The sequence below is a fragment of the Telopea speciosissima genome, chromosome 2 (genome assembly GCF_018873765.1).
Source record: "Telopea speciosissima isolate NSW1024214 ecotype Mountain lineage chromosome 2, Tspe_v1, whole genome shotgun sequence".
In the NCBI taxonomy this organism is placed as follows: domain Eukaryota; kingdom Viridiplantae; phylum Streptophyta; class Magnoliopsida; order Proteales; family Proteaceae; genus Telopea; species Telopea speciosissima.
The window spans coordinates 60,233,270-60,257,868 of NC_057917.1; the positions used below are offsets into that span (position 1 = coordinate 60,233,270).

The 24,599-nt window shown below is 38.9% G+C and overlaps 3 protein-coding genes and 1 long non-coding RNA gene across 5 annotated transcripts; 2 read left to right on the forward strand and 2 right to left on the reverse strand.

The window, feature by feature from the left end:
• Window positions 1–463: 463 nt before the first annotated feature.
• LOC122652403 lies at window positions 464–19,916 on the reverse strand. Its single transcript, XR_006331592.1, has 3 exons — window positions 19,755–19,916; window positions 6,374–6,383; window positions 464–475 (listed from the first exon to the last, which is right to left on the reverse strand). It is a non-coding gene; the product is annotated as an uncharacterized LOC122652403 (long non-coding RNA).
• LOC122652401 (sugar carrier protein A-like) lies at window positions 1,431–14,803 on the forward strand. Of its 2 annotated transcripts, none has more exons than XM_043846132.1 (5): window positions 1,431–1,728; window positions 2,262–2,581; window positions 3,150–3,780; window positions 4,017–4,508; window positions 14,754–14,803. In XM_043846132.1, the coding sequence occupies exons 1-4, from the start codon at window positions 1,584–1,586 to the stop codon at window positions 4,454–4,456; spliced, it is 1,536 nt and encodes a 511-aa protein (XP_043702067.1). In that variant the 5' UTR covers window positions 1,431–1,583; the 3' UTR covers window positions 4,457–4,508; window positions 14,754–14,803. The 2 variants fall into 2 exon arrangements, with proteins under 2 accessions (XP_043702067.1, XP_043702066.1); XM_043846131.1 differs by having other exon boundaries at window positions 3,150–3,776; window positions 4,013–4,508.
• LOC122652400 (sugar carrier protein A-like) lies at window positions 11,686–14,737 on the forward strand. The gene is made up of 4 exons (XM_043846130.1): window positions 11,686–11,983; window positions 12,513–12,832; window positions 13,401–14,027; window positions 14,259–14,737. The coding sequence occupies exons 1-4, from the start codon at window positions 11,839–11,841 to the stop codon at window positions 14,700–14,702; spliced, it is 1,536 nt and encodes a 511-aa protein (XP_043702065.1). The 5' UTR covers window positions 11,686–11,838; the 3' UTR covers window positions 14,703–14,737.
• A 576-nt stretch (window positions 19,917–20,492) lies between the features above and the next one.
• LOC122651834 lies at window positions 20,493–21,122 on the reverse strand. The gene has a single exon (XM_043845384.1). The coding sequence runs from the start codon at window positions 21,085–21,087 to the stop codon at window positions 20,527–20,529; it is 561 nt and encodes a 186-aa protein (XP_043701319.1). The 5' UTR covers window positions 21,088–21,122; the 3' UTR covers window positions 20,493–20,526.
• Between the last annotated feature and the right edge of the window lie 3,477 nt (window positions 21,123–24,599).

Sequence of the window (24,599 nt, forward strand, 5' to 3'; positions counted from 1 at the left end):
ACTCTTACTGATGTTGCTTGAAGTAGTGAGTTAGAGATAAGGGTCGTAGTAGCACAAGCACCGTTTCACATGTGGAAGTAGATTTGGACTCTTAACAGATTAGAGGTTGGAGATAAGGCTGGATCCTTATCGTTAACACCTTGCGCCGTGTGTTCGGGCTTGTGTGCATTCTTAAGTCTGAAAATTTGGCCATCTCCAAGAATAGAAAGAGTATTAAAAGTGTTTTTCTCTAGGATTTGGATCCTCTGGGACCTGGTTGAGTGGCCATCATGTTGTGCTCAACTCACAGACCGTCACATGGATTTGATGTAAATTCAATGGTTGGTAGATATTGGCTTGACACTTTTGAATTTTGAATCGTAATTTGATGCAAATTCAATGATTGATAGATGAGCTTAACTCAAAATTTAAAATTACGATTCAAAATTTAAAAATGTCAGGCCACCATCTACCAACCATTGGATTTACATCAAATCTACATGATGACTTGTGAGTAGAATAGCACGATGACCGCTCAACCACAGGCCACAAAGGATCCAAATCCTTTCCTCCTCCCCCTCCCCCTCCCCTCCCTCTCCCTCTCCCTCTCCCTTATTTCATTTTATTAAGGAAAAAGATTATAACCTCCAAGGTCACAGTTCATGACACGTCTTCCTACACCATGTGTCATGCATGACGTATACCTGATTCTCTCTCTCTCCTACATTGAGCAATATGGACCTTATACATAGGGATGTTAAATGATTCGATTTCACTTAAATCTTTTAATTAAACGATCTCAATTTTAAAATCATATTCAAAATAAACAGCTTGAGGTTTAAACTATTCCATTCGTTTTCGATAAACGCTTTCGGTTTGATTTTGACGGGTACCTATATTAATACCATTTTGCTTAATTCGGGGAATTAACGGATAAGAAAAACCGAAATAACCGGATTATCACACCTTAAAAGGAAAAGGAATTCGGACCGAGTTGAAGAGACAAGAGGTAGAGATCACTCGACCACTCACTATTTTAGAATCTCAAACTGGGTAAAGACCCAAACACAACAGAATTGCAGAATGGGGAGGACTTGGCTGAACATGGAAAGTAATGGTGGAGTAGAAAGTGACTCCTCTCTCCTTTCCAGTCACTTTCTTTCGGCTTCACCTTTCAAATTCCAAGTCCAACCTGAATCAGGAAATAGAAGTAGAAGAAGAAGAAGGAAACCTTAACTGGGTCAGTAAGATAAGGTGCAGTTTCAGTTTCAGTGTTTCATACTTCATACTCCAATTCCAATTGTCCAGTATGATTTCCTGATATTAAAGTCAACAATCAATAAAGAATGGGTTATCAAGTTGGGCTTCTCTATCCCTAGGAGATTACTGCTTATTTATTGCTTTGACTTGTTATTTCATTCCAAGTGCTTAGATTTAAAAAGGGGTTTATTGCTTGGCCTCTGTGTCTCAGACTTCAAACTGAGATTTTACTTTTGGAGCCAATGACTGCGCTTCTGCGTTTCTAAAGATTATTTTCTCTGTTGGGGTATCTGAGACTAGTGAGTTTCGTCGGCTCGTGCAGAGAGAAAGAGAAATAAGTCGAGATGGCTGGGGGATCTCTTGCTCCGGCCGGTATGGCTAAGGAGAGGGCACAGCAGTATCAGGGGAAGGTCACCTTGTATGTGGTGATTGCTTGTATCGTTGCCGCCGTGGGCGGGTCAATCTTTGGCTATGATATCGGAATTTCAGGTACCCTTTTCATTTTTATAGGGTTTGAATCATATCTTTCGTAGAATTAATGAAACTAGCCTTGTTTTCCTAATGAGATGCTATGTTTTCATCACACTGTCACCTCTAATTTTGCAGTGTTTATTCTGGGAAACATATCTTCGATTCTGATATGAGTGATTCCTAAAATAAAAGAATATTCATTGTAAATGGTTCCTGGAAAAGTTTCATAGTGACTCTTAGAATGAGGGCAAAAAGTGTTTAATTGCTTGATAAAAGGCTTTCTCTAAAAGAGCAAAAAAAAAAAAAAATCTAAGAATAACTTTTGCTTAACTTTAATGAATCAAAAAGTTTGTAAAACATTCAAGTTTTGATGAATGAAGGACTCAAAAGTTTTGTCCTTTTGATAAGTGATGAACAACTATTGAACTGGAAGGGGGCAAACTCAAATGAAAAACATTTGTCATAATTGAGAATTGGTTGTGCAATATCTCTGTCAATACAATGGTTTAAGGCTTTATTCAATTTAAGAAGTTTTCTTTGAAATTTGATAGGTGGGGTGACATCTATGGATGATTTTCTGCTTAAATTCTTCCCATCAATCTACTACAAGCAGAGTCATGCACAACAGAGTAACTACTGCAAATACAACAACCAGGGCCTCTCTGCATTCACTTCTTCTCTTTACCTTGCTGGATTGGTTTCATCTCTGGTAGCTTCTCCTGTAACGAGAAAGTATGGACGCCGCTTAAGTATAATCTTTGGAGGGATCAGCTTCCTCGTTGGGGCCGCTCTTAATGCTGCTGCTATGAATTTGGCAATGCTGATCTTGGGTCGAATCATGCTTGGTGTTGGGATTGGATTTGGTAATCAGGTAATTTTTCATTGATTTATGTATTCCTGCACAGCTATAGTCAGGTAGTTTTGCTTAATATAATGCATTTCAATGAGAATACATTTCTGGATGATTGATGAATCTAAAAGGAGGATCTGAATTCTTGTTTCCCTGAGCTAGTTCTGTACATAACTCTCAAAATCTGGTGATGTAGAGTTACTATTATCCAGAACACATTTATGCTTTCCTACATACGTTCAGAATGGCCAGAAGTACAGAGAACAGTTAGTGGAGGCGATTAGATAAATAAACAAAGATTATGAAGAACTTCTTGGAGTTTTGCCTAAGCCGCCATACAAGTGAAGGAAAAGGGTGTTCTTGTATTATCAAGAACAACATAGCCTCTCTCTGATAATATTAGGAACATTCATAATAGGAGAAAATTTTGAGACCTATACGTTATAAGGGCTCTCATAAAATGATAATCAAGTGAGGCTGCTGCTGAGATATTTGAATTTGTCGTTCTCATGCCAAATTTCCCCTTTGTCTTATTAAATGATGTACATTGTTTGATTTTTACTCACCCTGCTTCCATGGTTGTTTGAAGGCGGTCCCACTGTATTTGTCAGAGATGGCACCTGCCCATCTCCGAGGAGGCCTGAACATGATGTTTCAGTTAGCAACTACTCTGGGCATCTTCACAGCAAACATTATCAATTTTGGGACACAGAAGATCACACCATGGGGATGGAGGCTCTCCCTTGGCCTAGCAGCAGGCCCTGCATTACTGATGACAGTAGGAGGAATCCTTCTTCCAGAGACACCTAACAGCCTAATTGAAAGAGGATTGCAAGACAAAGGAAGAAAAGTTCTAGAGAGGATAAGAGGGACCCACAATGTCGATGCAGAGTTCGAAGACATGATTGACGCTAGTGAGTTTGCAAACTCAATTGAACATCCCTTCAGAAACATCCTTGAGAGAAGAAACAGACCACAGTTGATGATGGCAATTTTCATGCCAACATTCCAGATCCTAACTGGCATTAATTCAATTCTATTCTATGCCCCAGTTCTATTCCAGAGCATGGGTTTTGGGGGAAATGCTTCGCTATATTCTTCAGTGTTGACTGGTGCTGTTCTTTTTGTATCAACGTTTATCTCAATTTCACTAGTTGATAGATTGGGTCGAAGAGTTCTACTAATCAGTGGAGGTATACAGATGATTGTTTGTCAGGTAACCATTCAGCAAACTTTCTGTTTAGTCTCTAACTTGAATATGAACCCGAATTGAACTGAGTATCCAAAACTTATGTTTAGATTAGATAATATCTTCAATTCCATATTTCTCCTATGTAGTTAGTAGTTGGGAAGTTTGTTTGCTGTTCTTTGTAGTTATGTTTTTATAAGACAAAGGAGACTAATTTGCAATTAACCCTATCCTATTTTTTCCATCTTTTGCACCTGAAACAGGTGGCAGTTGCCATAATCTTGGGCCTCAAGTTCAATAACGATCAGGTACTCTCGAAAGGCTTCTCAATACTAGTGGTAGCGGTGATCTGCCTCTTTGTCTTGGCTTTTGGATGGTCATGGGGCCCGCTTGGGTGGACTGTGCCAAGTGAGATATTTCCTTTAGAGGTCCGATCAGCTGGACAAAGCATCACTGTAGCTGTCAACCTGTTCTTTACTTTTGTAATTGCACAGTCTTTCCTTTCCCTCCTCTGTGCTTTCAAGTTTGGATTCTTCCTCTTCTTTGCGTGTTGGATCACTGTCATGACCATCTTTGTTTATTTCCTCCTACCTGAAACCAAGGGAATTCCTATTGAGGAGATGATATTTGTGTGGAGAAAGCACTGGTTCTGGAAGCGGTTTATGCCTACAGAAGTTGACGAGGAAAACGATGGGCAAACCAAGTAAATGGAGCTGGGAAATCAGTAGCTGTGTGAGTTTCAAGCCTGACTGCTGAGCAACATGGTATTGTCTAGGTTTTGAAAATGAATATGATACAATTAAAGAAGTAAGAATGTAGTTTCATAATTTGTATATAAAAATGCACAAAATATGAACAAAACGGTTAAAAATATGGTCAAACAGTTCGAAAACAGTAAGAAAAGGATTGCAATCACATTAATCCAAACCCTCAAGCTAAACAACACAGATGACCCAATCAAGCTTGTTGTTTACTAGTTAGTATATTTATGTATACATAAAATTGTCAAACATGGAATATAATAGGAGATTTAGATGTACATATCACGTACGTTATATTCATTGATATGAATATAGGCAATATCATTACAAAAACAAAAACAAAAAAGAATATAGGCAATAAGTTGCTGCAATTACATATATATGTATAAAGTATTATAAGTGTTTTCCTCTAGGATTTGGATCCTCTGGGGTCTAGGATTGAACAGCCATCGTGTTGCGCTCAACTCATAGGCCGCCACGTGGATTTGATGCAAATTCAATGGTTGGTAGATGATGGCCTGGCATTTTTTAATTTTGAACCATAATTTGATGCAAATTCAATAATTGGTAGTTGAGCTCAATTCAAAATTTAAAATTCAAATTACGGTTCAAAATTTAAAAACGTCAAGCCACCATCTACCAACCATTGGATTTGTATCAAATCCACATGACGGCCTGGGAGTAGAGTGTAGCACGAGGACCGCTTAACCACAGGCCGCAAAGGATCCAAATCCTTTCCTCTAACCCCTCCCCCTCCCCTATTTTATTAAGGAAAAAGATGGGACCAGGATCCTCTGCAGTACTGACGAGGGGCAGTGCACATCCAACGGCACAACAGAGGCCAAGTACTGCACTACTACCCCGCCGGTACTGCAGAGGATTTTAATACGAAAAGGATCCTTAACCTCGGAGTTTACAGTTCACCACACGTCTTCCCACACAATGTGTCATGCATGACGTCTACCCTGACTCTCTCTGTCTCTCCTACATTGAGCCATATGGACCTTATATTTGAGGGAATTGCTAGGAGGGCTCGGCTTCAGGAAAGCAGAAAATCATAACAAGGCTCTCCTAGCTAAGCTGGCCTGGCGGTTACTCACCGAGGAATCATCCCTGTGGGCCCAGCTTCTTAAAGCTAAATATTTCCCTAATATTTCTTTCTTTGACCCCAAAACAAGGGAAAAAAAGGGATCTTGGACTTGGAACAGCATCCGCTGTCTAATTCCCACACTTGACTGTTAGAATATTCAAGGGTTTTGTCAAACCCGAATCCGTCCCCATACAGATCTCTAGAATACGATTGAAACAAAATAAATAGGGAAAACAATGTGTACCTGGCACCCACGTGTGTTGATGAAGAACACATAAGAACGCCTCCATAAGCAGCATCGATCTGTCAGAGAATCAATGCAATTCGCGATGGGGATCTTCTGCCGCCTCCTAAACTCTCCCACAACTCCCTTTCTTGTGGAGAAAAGAGAAAAGAGAATAGTGACTGCAGGGACCCATCATCAGTAGTATTTATAATACTCTACAAACCCTAACCCACTTCAACAATGGGCCAGGCCGGTCCGGTCCATCTCAATAAAATAGTAGCAGCCACGTCAGTCCTTGTATTTCTTGATCCCCATCAATGATCGATCCGATAATTAATTAAGCCCACACTCGTCGTATTTTGGGAAAATCCTAACAATCTCCCACTTGGACTAGATTAATTATAAGGTCATCATTATCAGATGTGGCCATGGGATCTCAATACAACAATAATGCTACTAAACCTTGATCCAGTTAGCAAATACATCGATGCCGAGCAATAGCAGAGAATACACCTCAACATACAGCATATCTCTTTTTGTCAGCTACAAACAAAGACCTACTTACTAACATGAACCGCATTGAGATAATTTGTACAAGGAATGTCGTACACGTCTGTGATCACATAAATATTGTCATCATTCCTTGTGGGTCCTCGAACGTATCATGAGCATCGTACGACTCATGGATTACCTTTGAACATTGTCATGATTCGTTGGTAATCGAACGACTTGGTTTATCATCAATCGAACATCCATGGCTAGAAATAGCCGAACGACTTGGCTCGTCGCCATTGAACATCCATAGACCAAAAGGCCTTCAACACATCAATCATATGCATGCATGCAAATGCCATTCATCACGTCAAGCAGAAGCATCATAATAGAAATGAAAACATATATTAAGTCCTCTCACTCAACAAGCATATCAAGGAAATAAGGACTTTCAATCCGCAAACTGATTCTGTAAAGAAGCACTCCCACTGATCATGAGAATCGTGCAAACTAAATAGACCAAGTTTGAAAATAAATATTTAAACCACAAATTCCGCATAAAGCAATCAAAATCATCAAACTATTCAAACCGATTACTTCTTTTGGTCTCAGTCAAGTTATCATTCTCAAACTTCTTACTTTCTTGTGCACAATTAGATATCAGCTTCTTTCAAGGGTATAATCGTAGTTTGTTAAGTGCATCAATTTCTTCAATATTTTCTTCATGATTTTTAATTCGTTCATTCATTCCTTTCATGCATTATTCCTTGTTTTATTGATACATTTTCAATCCATGCCACCGAAGTAGCTTCCATCAAATGGCTCAAGGCCTGTTATACCCTATAGGTTACAAATTGTTAATCTTTCATCGTTACAATTCTTATTGATGGAATATTCGTTCATGGTTCATTATGCTAGTTGGTTAACCGTCAGTTACCATAATTATTTACTTATTATTTCATCTACCACCATAAGTTATTATTCGTCAACAGCATAATTTCCATCAGCATATAGAAACAAAACATCACAACATTAAAGGTTTCTATATCACATAAACTAACATGTTCTTTACCCATCGCGAGTCCATTCATCACTTAAACATGTATCGACATATTGTCACAAAATCAGTGGTTCTAAACATTTATCATCAACACATCAGACACATGTATGCATACAATCAAGATGATAAATATCAATCAATACTACTTTACAACAACATTGCATTCTTGACCTTTCGGGTCAAAGGTACACGTCTTTATCGTATCGATACAAGTCTTTATCGTACCGTAAATACCGCGAGATAGCAACAACTTTCGAAAATCTCTCTCCACCTTTGGGTGATAGAGAAACCCCTAGGTTATGCACCTCAATAATAATTTATCGTACTGCAATTACCGCGAGATGTCAATGACTTTCAAAAATTTTCCTCCACCTTTGGGCGGTAAGAAAACCCCTAGGCCACGCATCCCAAATTCTTTGAGTATACTATCTTTGGATGGACATATTGCCTTTTCATGAAGATATCAGTAGTTTTTAGAAACCCCAACACCTTTGGGCAACTGGAACCCTTAGACCACTAGCCTTCCAATCCATATGCATATCACCTCGTCAAACTTTGGTAACATCGCCTTTGGGCTAATGTCACCTATTCCGCTGTCTTGACAGAACCATAAAAGGATTCAATGGGCCACTTTGATGGATCACCATTTTACCCTCTCATGATTCCTCAACCAGATATGCAGCAATATATGTGGAAGTAAACACATCGATCGTCCATAATGTGTTGTGACATGCACATTCATCGTCCATATGGCAATGGTCAACCCAAATTAGTCCAAATATGCTCAAAGTAGCATAATCGTCCAAAACAGGTCCCTGAAAGTATTAAACATCCCAAAACCAGGTACCCATGGGTAGGTCTTGAAATTACGAACGAAACAAGACCAACCGGAGCCCAATCAGATGCTCCACTCGCCTATATGTCACTCGAAGGTGACACAATCGTCATTAACAGGTCCCAAAAATTCATCAAAACTATTCAAACAGGATACCCAAAACGTCGGTCTTGAAAATACAAGCAAAATGGGGTATCCTAGAACAGAATCCAATCAAAACGGTGTTCCAAAATAGGAAAAGACAACTTCTAGAACAATAAAAATGTTTTAAAACAGTCGATTCTATTTCCAAAACAATTGAAAAACACAAAAGCCATCAAAATCATAATCTTTGTTTATACAAAGTATGCCGAATTGCATATCAAATCACAGAGCACGAAAAAAAGACACACCAGAAAAAATCGCATCTCAAAATTCATCCAAACGAACCCACACGGTCCATTTGAAGTTTTCTGGTCATTTTTCCCTTTTTTTGTTCTTTTTTTTTAAAATCCGAACCTAACCAAACCGGGCCGAACCCGGTTCAACTGAATCGGACCGTTGGTCCACCCAACTGGGTCACCCAGGTCTGAGTCCGGGTCAAAAAAAGGATCAGGTCTCGGGTCGAGTCAACCTTGACCTGGTCTAGGTCACATTTGACCCGGGTCGGGTCAACTTTGACCGGGTCAAACGTGACCCACAAGTATTAGGGCTGATGTCAGCATCGCTTTGAGAAAAAAAAAATTCCTTCAACGGCCATCGGCGCGTGGATCTCACTCGCTCCTTCGGCAGGCGCATCAGATCGTCAGCGGTGACGATCCACACGTCGTCGTGATCGTCTCTCCGAGCCCTTCGCACCCATCAAAAAACATTCGACTTTCGGTGGAAAAATCTGGTAGAGGCAAAAACGTGCGATTTTGCCAAAAATCTGGCAAAAATCTCTATTTCTACCGTTAAAAACTTGATCCAGGTTCTTATCAATCGATCCTAGGTCCGTATGGTCGACTCTGATACTACTTGTTTGAACATTCAAGGGTTTTGTCAAACCCGAATTCGTCCCCATACAGATCTCTAGAATACGATTGAAACAAAATAAACAGGGAAAGCAATGTGTACCTGGCACCCACGTGTGTTGATGAAGAACACATGAGAACGCCTCCATAAGCAGCATCGATCTGTCAGAGAATGAATGCAATCCACGATGGGGATCTTCTGCCGCCTCCTAAACTCTCCCACAACTCCCTTTCTTGTGGAGAAAAGAGAATAGTGACTGCAGGGACCCTTCATCAGTAGTATTTATAATACTCCCCAAACCCTAACCTACTTCCACAATGGGCCAGGCCGGTCCGGTCCATCTCAATAAAATAGTAGCATCCACGTCAGTCCTTGTATTTCTTGATCCCCATCAATGATCGATCCAAAAATTAATTAAGCCCACACTCGTCGCATTTCGGGAAAATCCTAACATTGACAACATGATTATCAGGAAAGTTGGCAATGGTAAATCAACTTTTTTCTGGACTGAAAAATGGCTACCTTCTGCCCCACAGGTACTCTCATACACTTCCCTGGCATCCCTAACCCCCGCACATTCTTCTACCAAGGTTGCTGATTTCATTGACAATTCTAACTGGGAACAAGCTCTATTGGTCCAATGTGTGCCTCTATCAGTGATCTCTGATATTTGCTTGATTCTAATTTCTAACGCAACTGATTGTTGGTGGTGTTAAATCCAAAAATGGTAACTTCACCACAAAAATGGCTGCTACAGAATTTAATTCTAATACTTTCATTTCCGACCCCTTGATTAAATCTTGGTGGACTTTCTTTTGGAAACTCACACTCCACCCAAAGTTTAAAGTTTTTTTCTGGCGTTTGCTAAATGCAGGACTTCCCATCAAGGCTACTCTCTCAAAATGGATCCAGATCGAATCCTCCTGTGTTTTTTGTGGCAACTGTGTCGAATCCTTATGGCATCTTTTTTTATCTTGTGATTGGGCCAAACACATATGGGCTACTGGACCTTTAGGTCTTCGAATGGAACACCTGCAGTACCCGAGTCTTATGGATCTGTGTACCGATTTCCTCTACAATCGGGAACTTGATCACCAGACTTTAGTCTGGTTCTTTAGTGTTTTTATTATTACTTGTTATTGTATTTGGACTACCAGAAATCGGTTGGCTATTTCCACGGCTAAACCTGATCCACGCTGGATTCTTAATGTAGTAAATAAGTGGATAGTATATTTGAACTTATCTCCCCCTACCACACCAATGTATTCCACAAGTACCCCCCCTAAATAAATTTCATTCCCAACTTTCTAATTGTTTTCTTGTTTTTAATTTCCCTGTCTTGATATGTGCAGGACACAATAGTGCTGGATTGAGAACAGCGGCCTGGGCATTTATAATTATATTACTAGGGCAAACTTTGTTTTTTGATGCAGAACAGTTTACTTCTAACAACACTTTGGAGCCAGACCTGCTTAGTATAAAAAATGGATTACTGTGTGCTAGACTACAGGGGGTTTTGGTGAAGGAAATTTGGTACGCCAACAACCTAATGACCGAGCTCTTGCCGTTTCCAACTACGAAACCGTGGCCATTGGACTTACTTAAATACTTTTTGTTTATAGTTGATAATGCTACTAATGTTACTTTTAAATGTAAAAGTGCTATGTATTTACAATCTACACAGTCACTTGCTGCAGCAGTCCTCTGTAAACAAGATGCCAACTCTGTAAATATTTCTACTGTTTAATAGTAAGTTGTTTTTCTTTCATCAGAGAAAAAAAAAACACAATTCGGTTTCAGTTAAATCATTTAATTAAAAGATCTCAATTTTAAAATCATATTCGAAATAAACAGTTTCAGGTTTAAACTATTCCATTCGGTTTCGATAAACGCTTTCAGTTTGATTTTGACGGGCTTACCTATATTGATACCATTTTGCTTAATTCGGGGAATTAACGAATAAGAAAACCGAAATGACCGGATTATCACACCTTAAAAGGGAAAGGAATTCAGACCGCCTTAAAGAGACAAGAGGTAGAGATCACTCGACCACTCACTATTTTAGAATCTCAAACTGGGTAAAGACCCAAACACAACAGAATTGCAGAATGGGAAGGACTTGGCTGAACATGGAAAGTAATGGTGGAGTAGAAAGTGACTCCTTCTCTCTCCTTTTCAGTCACTTTCTTTCGGCTTCACCTTTCAAATTCCAAGTCCAACCTGAATCAGGAAATAGAAGTAGAAGAAGAAGAAGGAAACCTTAACTGGGTCAGTAAGATAAGGTGCAGTTTCAGTTTCAGTGTTTCATACTTTATACTCCAATTCCAATTGTCCAATATGATTTCCTGATATTAAAGTCAACAATCAATAAAGAATGGGTTGTCAAGTTGGGCTTCTCTATCCCTAGGAGATTACTGCTTATTTATTGCTTTGACTTGTTATTTCAGTCCAAGTGCTTAGATTTAAAAAGGGGTTTATTGCTTGGCCTCTGTGTCTCAGACTTCAAACTGAGATTTTACTTTTGGAGCCAATGACTGCGCTTCTGCGTTTCTAAAGATTATTTTCTCTGTTGGGGTATCTGAGACTAGTGAGTTTCGTCGGCTCGTGCAGAGAGAAAGAGAAATAAGTCGAGATGGCTGGGGGATCTCTTGCTCCGGCCGGTGTGGCTAAGGAGAGGGCACAGCAGTATCAGGGGAAGGTCACCTTGTATGTGGTGATTGCTTGTATCGTTGCCGCCGTGGGCGGGTCAATCTTTGGCTATGATATCGGAATTTCAGGTACCCTTTTCATTTTTATAGGGTTTGAATCATATCTTTCGTAGAATTAATGAAACTAGCCTTGTTTTCCTAATGAGATGCTATGTTTTCATCACACTGTCACCTCTAATTTTGCAGTGTTTATTCTGGGAAACATATCTTCGATTCTGATATGAGTGATTCCTAAAATAAAAGAATATGCATTGTAAATGGTTCCAAAGTTTCATAGTGACTCTTAGAATGAGGGCAAAAAGTGTTTAATTGCTTGATAAAAGGCTTTCTCTAAAAGAGCAAAAAAAAAAAAAAATCTAAGAATAACTTTTGCTTAACTTTAATGAATCAAAAAGTTTGTAAAACATTCAAGTTTTGATGAATGAAGGACTCAAAAGTTTTGTCCTTTTGATAAGTGATGAACAACTATTGAACTGGAAGGGGGCAAACTCAAATGAAAAACATTTGTCATAATTGAGAATTGGTTGTGCAATATCTCTGTCAATACAATGGTTTAAGGCTTTATTCAATTTAAGAAGTTTTCTTTGAAATTTGATAGGTGGGGTGACATCTATGGATGATTTTCTGCTTAAATTCTTCCCATCAATCTACTACAAGCAGAGTCATGCACAACAGAGTAACTACTGCAAATACAACAACCAGGGCCTCTCTGCATTCACTTCTTCTCTTTACCTTGCTGGATTGGTTTCATCTCTGGTAGCTTCTCCTGTAACGAGAAAGTATGGACGCCGCTTAAGTATAATCTTTGGAGGGATCAGCTTCCTCTTTGGGGCCGCTCTTAATGCTGCTGCTATGAATTTGGCAATGCTGATCTTGGGTCGAATCATGCTTGGTGTTGGGATTGGATTTGGTAATCAGGTAGTTTTTCATTGATTTTATGTATTCCTGCACAGTTATAGTCAGGTAGTTTTGCTTAATATAATGCATATCAATGAGAATACATTTCTAGATGATCCTGATGAATCTAAAAGGAGGATCTGAGTTCTTGTTTCCCTGACCTAGTTCTGTACATAACTCTCAAAATCTGGTGATGTAGAGTTACTATTATCCAGAACACATTTATGCTTTCCTACATACGTTCTGAATGGCCAGAAGTACAGAGAACAGTTAGTGGACGCAATTAGATAAATAAACAAAGATTATGAAGAACTTCTTGGAGTTTTGTCTATGCCGCCATACAAGTGAAGGAAAAGGGTGTTCTTGTATTATCAAGAACAACATAGCCTCTCTCTAATAATATTAGGAACATTCATAATAGGAGAAAATTTTGAGACCTATACGTTATATGGGCTCACATAAAATGATAATCAAGTGAGGCTGCTGCCGAGATATTTGAATTTGTCATTCTCATGCCAAATTTCCCCTTTGTCTTATTAATGATGTACATTGTTTGATTTACTTACCCTGTTTCCATGGTTGTTTGAAGGCGGTCCCATTGTATTTGTCAGAGATGGCACCTGCCCATCTCCGAGGAGGCCTGAACATGATGTTTCAGTTAGCAACTACTCTGGGCATCTTCACAGCAAACATGATCAATTTTGGGACACAGAAGATCACACCATGGGGATGGAGGCTCTCCCTAGGCCTAGCAGCAGGCCCTGCATTACTGATGACAGTAGGAGGAATCCTTCTTCCAGAGACACCTAACAGCCTAATTGAAAGAGGATTGCAAGACAAAGGAAGAAAAGTTCTAGAGAGGATAAGAGGGACCCACAATGTCGATGCAGAGTTCGAAGACATGATTGACGCTAGTGAGTTTGCAAACTCAATTGAGCATCCCTTCAGAAACATCCTTGAGAGAAGAAACAGACCACAGTTGATGATGGCAATCTTCATGCCAACATTCCAGATCCTAACAGGCATTAATTCAATTCTATTCTATGCCCCAGTTCTATTCCAGAGCATGGGTTTTGGGGGAAATGCTTCGCTATATTCTTCAGTGTTGACTGGTGCTGTTCTTTTTGTATCAACTTTTATCTCAATTTCACTAGTTGATAGATTGGGTCGTAGAGTTCTACTAATCAGTGGAGGTATACAGATGATTGTTTGTCAGGTAACCATTCAGCAAACTTTCTGTTTAGTCTCTAACTTGAATATGAACCCGAATTGAACTATGAGTTTCCAATGTTTAGATTAGATGATATCTTCAATTCCATATTTCTCCTATGTACTAAGTAGTTGGGAAGTTTGTTTGCTGTTCCTTGTAGTTATGTTTTTATAAGACAAAGGAGAATAATTTGCAATTAACCCTATCCTATTTTTCCATCTTTTGCACCTGAGACAGGTGGCAGTTGCCATAATCTTGGGCCTCAAGTTCAATAATGATCAGGTACTCTCGAAAGGCTTCTCAGTACTAGTGGTTGCGGTGATCTGCCTCTTTGTCTTGGCTTTTGGATGGTCATGGGGCCCGCTTGGGTGGACTGTGCCAAGTGAGATATTTCCTTTAGAGGTCCGATCAGCTGGACAAAGCATCACTGTAGCTGTCAACCTGTTCTTTACTTTTGTAATTGCACAGTCTTTCCTTTCCCTCCTCTGTGCTTTCGAGTTTGGATTCTTCCTCTTCTTTGCGTGTTGGATCACTGTCATGACCATCTTTGTTTATTTCCTCCTACCTGAAACCAAGGGAATTCCTATTGAGGAGATGATATTTGTGTGGAGAAAGCACTGGTTCTGGAAGCGGTTTATGCCTACAGAAGTTGACGAGGAAAACGATGGGCAAACCAAGTAAATGGAGCTGGGAAATCAGTAGCTGTGTGAATTTCAAGCCTGACTGCTGTGCAACATGGTATTGTCTAGGAAGACTGTTAGGTTTTGAAAATGAATATGATACAATTAAAGTAAGAATGTAGATTCATAATTTGTATCTATTGACTTGTAAGCATAGGCTTGGCTGAGTTATAAGCAAAGCCCATTGAGAGGATTCAGTTATGTATAACCAATAAACAAAGGTAGTTTCAACTTTCAAGTGATCACTTTCTGTACTGTAAATAGCTAATAACTTTTATCACTTGCCCAGTTCCTTCACTTTCTGTTTTGAAGTAGGTTTTAAGAGTCCATATTTGTTAAGTACTTAAAAGACGTGATATGATATGATATTAATACTGGAATCCAATGCACCTCTGTTCACTAACAAAGTCAAACCGCAATGCAAAGGGATTAGGAACAGAGTAGTTTTTCTAATCCAACTGCTCTGATTACAAGGACTTCTCACCATTAGTCTTCTATGTGAAAGCTAGTAGAATTCAGGACAGTCCACAATAAAACTGTTAACTGCTTCACATGCTTCACAGGATGAAGATGAGAACTTTTAAGGGAAGGTTTAACAAGTAACTGACCCACAATATAACTCCTTCCTTGTTTTGAGAAGTTCGTTTGCAGTTGGGTGTTGGTGAGCAGGGGAGGGGGGCATTGGTCTTGTAGAGCTAAGTAAGAGGGGTTTAAGCTTTTATTAAAAAGCCATTATTTGCCTATAGAAACACCAAATTAACATAATAACTCCCTACTTGTTTGAGATATCTGTTTTCATTTAGGTGTTGTAGGATTGAATGAGATGGTTTAATATATATCCTTATTAAGTTGTCTTTTCAACCCTGCTATATTGGAAAATTTTGGTTGATGATCAAAGGTATAATGTTATTTTTCTTTCTTTCCTCCTTTCTTCTTCACCATGAGGATCAAACTACAGTACTACACATCTCTTTGAAGAAGGGGTTCTATTTCACTAATATTCCTTTGGCAACTAACATATGCTATCGTCTTCGTGACAAAATTTCTTCACTAGATTGTTATCAGGGAAGGATCTAAAGGTTGCAATTAAGAGAGGAAAAGAAGAAGGTTTTTAGAGATGCTAATAGTCTTGCTACAGTCATTCGGGAAGGGAAGTTTCATTCATATGGTTGCATGACAATTTTTGTCATGAGGTTAATAACAACAGAGGAGAGAAGAGGAGAGAAACAGGGTTACAGAGGATGTAGAGCCAGCTACTTTAACCAAAAAGGAAGGGGGGGGGGGGTGGGGGGGGAAGATGGTAAGACCATTAATTTTATTCTTCTGGTAATGTAGGACAGTCAAAATAACAAGGTGGAGGAGCAAATCCTTTGCAAGAGTTAGTGTTGCAAGGCCAAAAACCAACTCCTCTAACAAGGAACTAGCTTTTTATTTTGATCATATCTTTGAAGTTCAGAGTTGAAATATCAGTTGTTGCTTTCTCTCATGTTGTTTTATTGAAGATGCACCCTCCGTATCTTTCTACGAATTTTTTTCCTGTCATGTTCCCTGCCCGGTACAGTTGTCTGGCTCCTCTCATAGGGGGGGTGGAAATGACAACTTAACCACACCCGGGCAGTGTGTTTGGGCAGGGGGTTAGGTCATCATTTTTGCCCCCTATGAGAGGAACCGGGCAACTATACCGGACAGGGAACTGAGAGGATAATGATCCCCATGTTTGAAAGAAGTATAATGGGTCCCTTGATGCAACTTAGTTATCCTAACAAGCAATTGTTAATTTGTTGACAGATTGACTAGAAAGATTAAATTGTTACTTTCTTGTAGATGGAAGAAACCATTGGAAATAATTTCTTTTCATTTAGTTCATCAATATAGTCCTCTTATTACTACACAATGAGGGATAGTTTTACTTTATTTTATTTTGTAACAGAAAAGATATAATATATTTAACCATACACCACCTTTATCCCCCAACCCCTCTAACTCTTGGGACCACTGCAACCTATTGCTTGAGGTACCACCAACTGTTTTAATTGTTGGCTGACCACAAAATAATCCCCTCCATTCAATCCACCATGTATTGAATTTTTCTTCTCAACTTTCGATTATTTTATTTGACCAATCCAAATTTTTCTTTAAACCCATGGCTTAATGTGTTTGGTCTGAAACTTTTTTTTTTTTTTGGTAGAATGTTTGGTCTGAAACTTGTAGCATGAGTAGATGATATTGTAAAAAACACTTAAGAAAAAAGTAAAGGATACATAGCTGTCATATGGAAAACATTATGGCCAGCAACCTACCCCCCCCCCCCTAAAGTGAGGTTGGTCTATTTTCTAAGATAACATAAAACTTTTGGCTACTTTTGTGCTTCTTATCCCTTAATGTTGTTCCAAAGACAAAAAATGTATGGTGCCTTATATAACGTTTAGATTCATGTGGAATCATCTAAAAATATCAAGAAAAAAAAATGCATATAGTTCCTCTACGACTATTGTAGAACTTATATTTTAATTATAAGAAAGGGATGGACAGAATACCTGCGTGTAATAGAATCATACACGCATTAAGGAGATAAGTGACTTTGAATGTGTGTTAGATTATACAATAAGGGATCCACAAGTATTAATGATGAGAGAGAGGAAAAAGAATGTGTGAGAAAACATACAAATAACGGGTTGCGTATACAATTTTTTCGTTAAATTATTTAAGGGAGATAACTTGCTTTTTGTACTCTTTTTTAGTCAAAAGGTTTTTTTCTTCTTCTTTCTTCATTGCTTCCTGAGGATTCTCTCAGACCATAGTTGTAATCACTATCAAAATCTGAAATGAGAAGATCCTCAAGTATTAGAGTAATTAAAAATAAGAAATTTCAAATTGATAAAACAAGACTTATGAAAGATTTTGACTCGCCTAAAAACAAAGAAAAGAGAGAATGGTTTTTTGACCATCTCTCCACAGAAGATCAAGACAAGATAAGAACCATTTGATATGATAAAATGGAAACAGTAAAAGTAAATATTTTGTGATTCTAATCCTTTGAGGCAAGATGCATGCCCATATGGCAAAGTTTGGTAGGCACTAAACTTGACGGAAATGTTGTCTACATCATGTCTTTGTGTGGGATAATTATCCAACTTGAAATTTTGGACAAAAAGATCCCCGAGATGGGAATTTACATTTTTGTATTACAACTTAGATCCAACACCATTAAGTCCCAAACCAAGATTTTGGGACCTATACCTGCTGATCTTTGAGGGAACATTAGTGGTACCAATTAGTATTGACTGGATTAGTGCCAGCAACCAAGATCGATTAATTCATCCAATCCGATCCCATTGAATAGGACATCGTTTTTTTTTTTTTTTTCTCTTTTATTTTTTAGGACTGAATTTTCCTTCACCACAAGATCAAGGAAGAATCTCTTCGTCGATGGCATTCATTGGCGACGGGGGTGTAGGAAATAATGAAGGATATTTTGGACCTTCAACAAATAGAGGGAGGTAATTATGACTTTAGATCAGGGTTTTAGTAATTGGTATCGTCCGAATTGAACAGATATACCTATCTTTCCTTTTGAAAATTTGATTTTTTTTATTTTTTTTATTTTTACCCATGTCCGTACCAATCCACCGATACAGGAATGGCAAGGAATCGATATCGGTCTCCACTGATGCTGATACGAATCGACCGATTGTCGATTCTGGTGGATCCAATATTGATTTTTCAAACCATGCTTTAGATTCATGGGTGTTTCCTTCACCCACGTTAAAGTAAAAAAATTTTCCTATTTTTTTATTTAAAAAATGTGAAAAAAGAAGGTTGCTAGGCTAGAGAGTGTTAACTAGTTCGTCCTGTCTGGCTATCTCCTCCCCTCCTATGAAGGAATTTTTATCCTCTCAGGTTTTCTGCCCAATACAGTTGTTCGGTGTCTCTAGTAAGAGGGAAGTGGAATCCATCCAGACAGTGTGTTCGGACAGGGGATTAGGTCGTCATTTTCATCCCCTATGAGAGAAACCGGACAGTTGTATCAGACAGGGAACCTTGGAGGATAAAGATGAAAAATTATCACCTCCAGTTTGCTGACCGGCCCAGTTCCCCAGTTCCTCTAATAGGGGGATGGTGGACCCCACCCGGGTAGGGTGTTTGGGCATGGGTAGAGAGGTCATTTCAGCCCCTCTTTGTTAGAGGAACTGGGGAACTGGGCCGGTCAGCAAACTGGAGGTGATAAAGATCCGATAAAGATCCCCTATGAAGTGACATATATGCTCCAAAGAGGCACTAGCGTACTGTCACGACTTTAGTCTTCTACTAAGCCAACCGTGCCGGCAATTATCCCCTCTCTAGTTCTAAGCCATTCTTTCACCACTCCTTGAGGGGCTTAGGAAGAGAGCTTGAGAAAGAACCAAAGAGTTGAGAGAATGAGGATTTTATTGCACTAGAATGCTTGCTACAACTTTATTTCTTTCTTTCTTAGTGGATGCCTTGGACAATGAGATCATCTCTATTTATAGGCACCAGCTCTATAAAAAATCCCTAGGATCATTAAGAATGTCCTCCATCCAATGGGTAGGAACATTTTAGAAGGAAAAAAAATCTAGAGGGCATTCTTATCCGCTTCGTTTCTTCAAAAGGACAGATGAGGTTTCCATGGCTACCTTCCTCCCTCCATCGGTCCCTCCCTACCAACCCAAGATGAGGTTCTCATGGCTACAATCCTCCATCCCGAACCTGTTATCGAGGATCTCATCCACAAAACAAGGAACTCAATTATCATCACCGTCATATCAACCGCTACTGTTCTTGAATTTGAACACGAGAAAATGGAAAAGGAGAAGGCACAATTTTTTTGTCAGTTTAAATCAGAGAACGGGGAAACAAGAGAGAACCCTTCCATCTTTTTCCATTTGGGTGGTGACCATCCTGCCTATGGAGGTTTGAGGACGAGGACCGAATAGTAATTCAATGAAGGGAACGAAGTACAAGCACAATTGAAAATCTAATTCAGTCTTCCTTATTTGAATAGCAAGAACCAAAACTTCATCAACATAACCACTATATGTAGATCAATTACATTTGTAAACTGGAAGAACAAACATATTACTGAAGCTCTAGCTAGAAGACAATCTTTAACATCAGTAGATTAAAAAACAGAACAACACCTAACACCCAACTTTCTGAAACGAAACAACCCTGCCAACCATTTACAAACCCTCCCACACAAATGTTTGTTCTCTCAGTATAGTTGTGAACTGATAGAACAAACATGGTGTTAAAACTCTAACAAGAAGAGAATCTTAACATCAGTAGAATTTTAAAACAAACAAACAACAAAAAAAAGAGAACCTAAAGCCCCACTTTCTGACACGAAACCAACCTGCCAATCATTTACAAACCCTCCTTTCCCCCCCCCCCACCCCCCAGAAGAAAAGCTGCTAGTCTGAATTACAGGAACAAACAAATCAACCCAACCATTTCATCAAAAAAAAAAAATCAACCCAACCAAAATAAGAGTATATAAGAAGATCCAAACCATGTAAACTATACACCTAAACCAAATATCTTTTCTATTTCACGAAAATGACTACCCACTTCTTTTGCAAGCAACAGGAAAAAGTTGCGTCGCTCGAACAGTAAAGTAGCAGACTAAAAGTGGCCCTGCATATGATGTTCTTAATCGCTCCACCTGGTACTTTCATTACGATCCTCCTATTGAAAAAATAAAGGAAGATCGAAAAAGATCGAAAGACACAGGAAACGATAATAAGAGGTGCTGTATCACACAATCCCGGAGAGCATCTTTGCATTTACTTCAACAAGTGCCGAGATCACGACAAGTCCAACCGAAGCAATCGCCGTAGATCTGTCGTTGCAACATCAATTTTGCTCGGCACTACCTTCTTGGTGAAAAAACCAGGTAAGGGAAGGGAACTTGGAGGAGGAGAAGTAAGAAACGCTGACCCAGCAAAAACACCATCAACCGACTTCACATCTGTCAAGCCAATCTGCTTCGGAATCATTTCCGGCTCCGGACCTAAACGATCCGTTGAACACAAGACCGAGACTTCGTTAATCTTTGCCTGTTCCTCGACCACACCACGAACTCGGTCCTCCGTCGGCTTCAACATTTCACCACGCTTCAAAATCGTAACTTGCCCCATGATCATGTTTTTAGCGGGCGATCTAGCACTTCGACCGTTCTCTTTGTCCAGAGATCCCACCGGAATTCGCTTTCTCCGGCCAGATCTGGAAAAGCTAGGGTTAGGGTTAGGGTTAGGGTTAGCGTTAGTGTTACTGTTCTTACGTGGTCTGAATGGAGAAGGGGCTAGGGTTTCCTTTGGAAACCGACCTCTAAGACAGTCCTGTGAGCGGAGAACAGCAGTAGCCATGGAGGACACCAGATCGAAATTCAGATTTTGTAATGGATTTTATGAATGAGAGAAAGAGAATAGAGAGAGAGATTAAATAACGCCGTAACACTAAAGAAAATGATGAGATTATGAACCACAAGAGATGGAAGGGTATCGGAAACCCTATAGTTATATAGGAAGTAAGGCGGTCGAGGGGCGAAACAAGTGGCTCGTGAGGTGAATAAAGGAAGCCACTATAACCGCTTCTTGAATACCACTTGTGACGTGGACCCTAAACCACCTATAGCATTATCAATAACTTGTACATGTCACCTCATCTTTTCACCAAATTGCAATCCTACCATTATTTGGAGTATATAACTATCGTGTATAATACCGTGTTTGTGACTTTGTGTGTAACTTCGATTTCTATTTTGACTATTTTTATGGGTAATTTAGTCATTTGAATAGTTAGGTATGCTTCGTAATTTAGCTAAAAAGATAGGGTTAATTTGTTTCCTTTTTAAAAGTACTTTGAAAGCCTTGAATCGCGTGGGTATACAGCTGGCGTTGATGTGGTGGTCATGCCTATTGTGGCGGCCGACGTGACGTAGACGTTGATGGTGGAACCGCGTGTTGTTCCGGTCAACCTATTTCTGTTGGGCGGTTCAAGTCCAAACCGTATTCTTCTCTTCTTCCTTTGAAACCTTATTAGACCGCCTCCAATGGGTCGCTTTTGACGTGTTTCCCATGCCTTTGCTTGTTTTCGGCGAAAGGGGTTCGTGGTGGGGCCCATTTGTTGCTTAAGGACCAAAAAAGAAAGAAAAGAACATCCAAAAGAAGTCGGTGGCCATAAAAAATGGGAAATGGGATAACGTGAACTTGGATTCATTCTCTAGCCGTCAGATCGGTATCAAATATAGGCTTCTGTTACAAGTAGGATACACAAACACCTTCTCTTTCTTCTATTCACTTCAATGACAATTCTGCCCCCTATTAGGCAATTACACGAAATGGTTTTCTTGTCCAGTTGAGAGGTAACCTTCTCCGAAATTAGGAAAAAGGTTTTCTAATAACGTGTCTTCGTCAGAAAAAACCTTTTTTTTTTACAAAATAAAATTTAAAAAAAATATAAGGAAAAACATTTGATAACGTGTGAACTAGGGTTCATTTTCATCACTCCTCATCCTGGCTCTTCCTTAAAAGATCGACCCAGTCATCCAAGATATCGTTCAATTATCTAAGCATTTCTTTACCATAAAAAATTTTACCTTTCACTACAAATTTTACATGTTGAAAAATTTTTCAATATTTGTTTCAAAATAAAAACAAACATTGCAATATTTTTCAAATATTTAAAATTTTACATCTAATTTTTTTTTAAGTAAAAAATTTTCAAGTAAATTTTTACACCGAAACAAACAAAGTCTATACGGAAAAAAAATTCCTTGCATTGGACGCAAGGGCCAAGCTCCATGAATGGCAGAATTTTTGTAGCCCAATGTGCTAGAACGCACCCATTGGTTGTCGTGCACATGTGACCTTGGGCTCCCACGTAGGGAACAGTTCCCCTTATCTTATATTCTTAAGGAGGCAAATGTTACAATCTATACCTTAGCAAGAGAGGATTTGTCTTTGAGTATTACGACAAATTGATCAAGTTCCACTTCTTAATTTTATAATTTTTGTATCAATATTGCATTCACTTAAAAACAATCGGGCCTACCTCATTTGCTAGCCATCAAATCAGCATTGGTGTTGATATTTTCCTCTTTTAAATAAATAATCATTATGAAACATGCTTCTCACATAATAAGACAAAAAATTTTAGTATTATTTTGTTGGGAATTAGTTCATTATCGAGGAGTGTGGCCTACACCAGCACTCCCATAAGTCTCTCTCTCTCTCTCTCTCTTCCTTATATGAAAAGACAATTCTACCCTTTTTGTTTTCAGGAGGAGAGAGATAGACACATGGGAGTGCTGGCATAGGCCACATCCCAAACAAAGAACTTTCTCCCTATTTTTTTAACAAAAATCACTCAGTGGAAATTTATTTGGTCTTATGGGATAAAAAATGATTTACATAAGCTTTAGAATATCCTTGAGAAACGAAGAACTCCCAAGTATATATATATATATATGGAGAGAGAGAGGAAGTATTTCGGTTAACTTGGGGGACTCACGTACTAAACCCATCTAAGAGGACTCATTCTACTTTCAAAAGGGCTCAAATAATTCAAAAATTAAACTTTCAAAAGAGAAAAATATATATATTTATAAGAAAAAAGAAAAAGACATTAGGAAATGGGGGAGAAAGAGCAATTAAAGCCCTTGAGAATAGGAAAAGAGAAGTTGGGGATGGGGGTTAACGGAGAATGACTCCATCATTTTCTCTCCACGTTGATAGAACTCACCCTCAAAATTGTAATTGGAATGTTTGGATCACCATAATAGGAGCAGAGGTAGAAAATATTGAAGACATAACTGTAAGATTATGGGCTTAATTAATTATTTAGGTTGATTAACTAGTGAGAGTTAGATTACATGGATCAATTCTAGCATACTCTACAATTTTAGGGATACACTGGCCCAACTCATTGTGGTTTAGGGTTTAGGGTTAGAATAATATTATATATATTATGTTTTGAGTCCGTGCAACTAGAGAACAAAAGGAGGTCTGAAGTACTGTGAAAGATCCAAAACCAACAAAAGGGAATCATGAAGAACTATATCAAATTCATCTCCAACATACTTGGGTGCAAGGTGCACATCATTTCTCCCATATTTGTTTGAACCATATTCTTGATCTATGTATAGGATTCAATTAGGGTTTGATGTGATACCCTAAGTAAGTCTAATAATTGGTATCAGAGCCACCTAGTCAGGACTAAAATCGATATTAATATTAGTTGATTACATATTCAGAATTGATGTTCGGATTCATATCTGTAATGGATTTTTGTTAATAATATTTGGTTTCGGATTCAGAACTAATGTTCATATTCATATCCATTGGATGGCTGTTGGTGGTTGATGGGGTCTAGCAATCCTTCATCGAGCGGTGGTGTGGCCGGAGACTGGCCATATGGTCGTCTGCAATTTTCGATCTCAATATATAGATCTCATTAGAGTTTTGCAAATCATGATCTAAGGAGGAGGATGTCTCGACTATTACTTCCCCCCCCCCCCCCCTTTCAATAAATTTTCTTTCAACCAAACAAAAAAAAAAAGACCTAAAGAGGAGGAAGGTCAAATCTAGAATATTTTTTCTAGATTTCCATTTCTTGCAATTTAAAAAAAACAGTTAAGTGATTTGACCCAAGACTAAACAACTAAGCTAGTCGCATCAGACCAGATCAAATCAGACGCATCACATTGGACCAAAAATGAACCAAATCGGGCTGGTTAGGACCTTGGGTTGATCCAATTACCCGACCCGGGGATCCTAATTTTTTGTCCATCTGGTCGGCCATATTCTATCGCCGGTTTTATTTTTTGACGTTGACCGGTCAATCTACTGTATGAACAGTAACTTTAAAGGGATGAAAT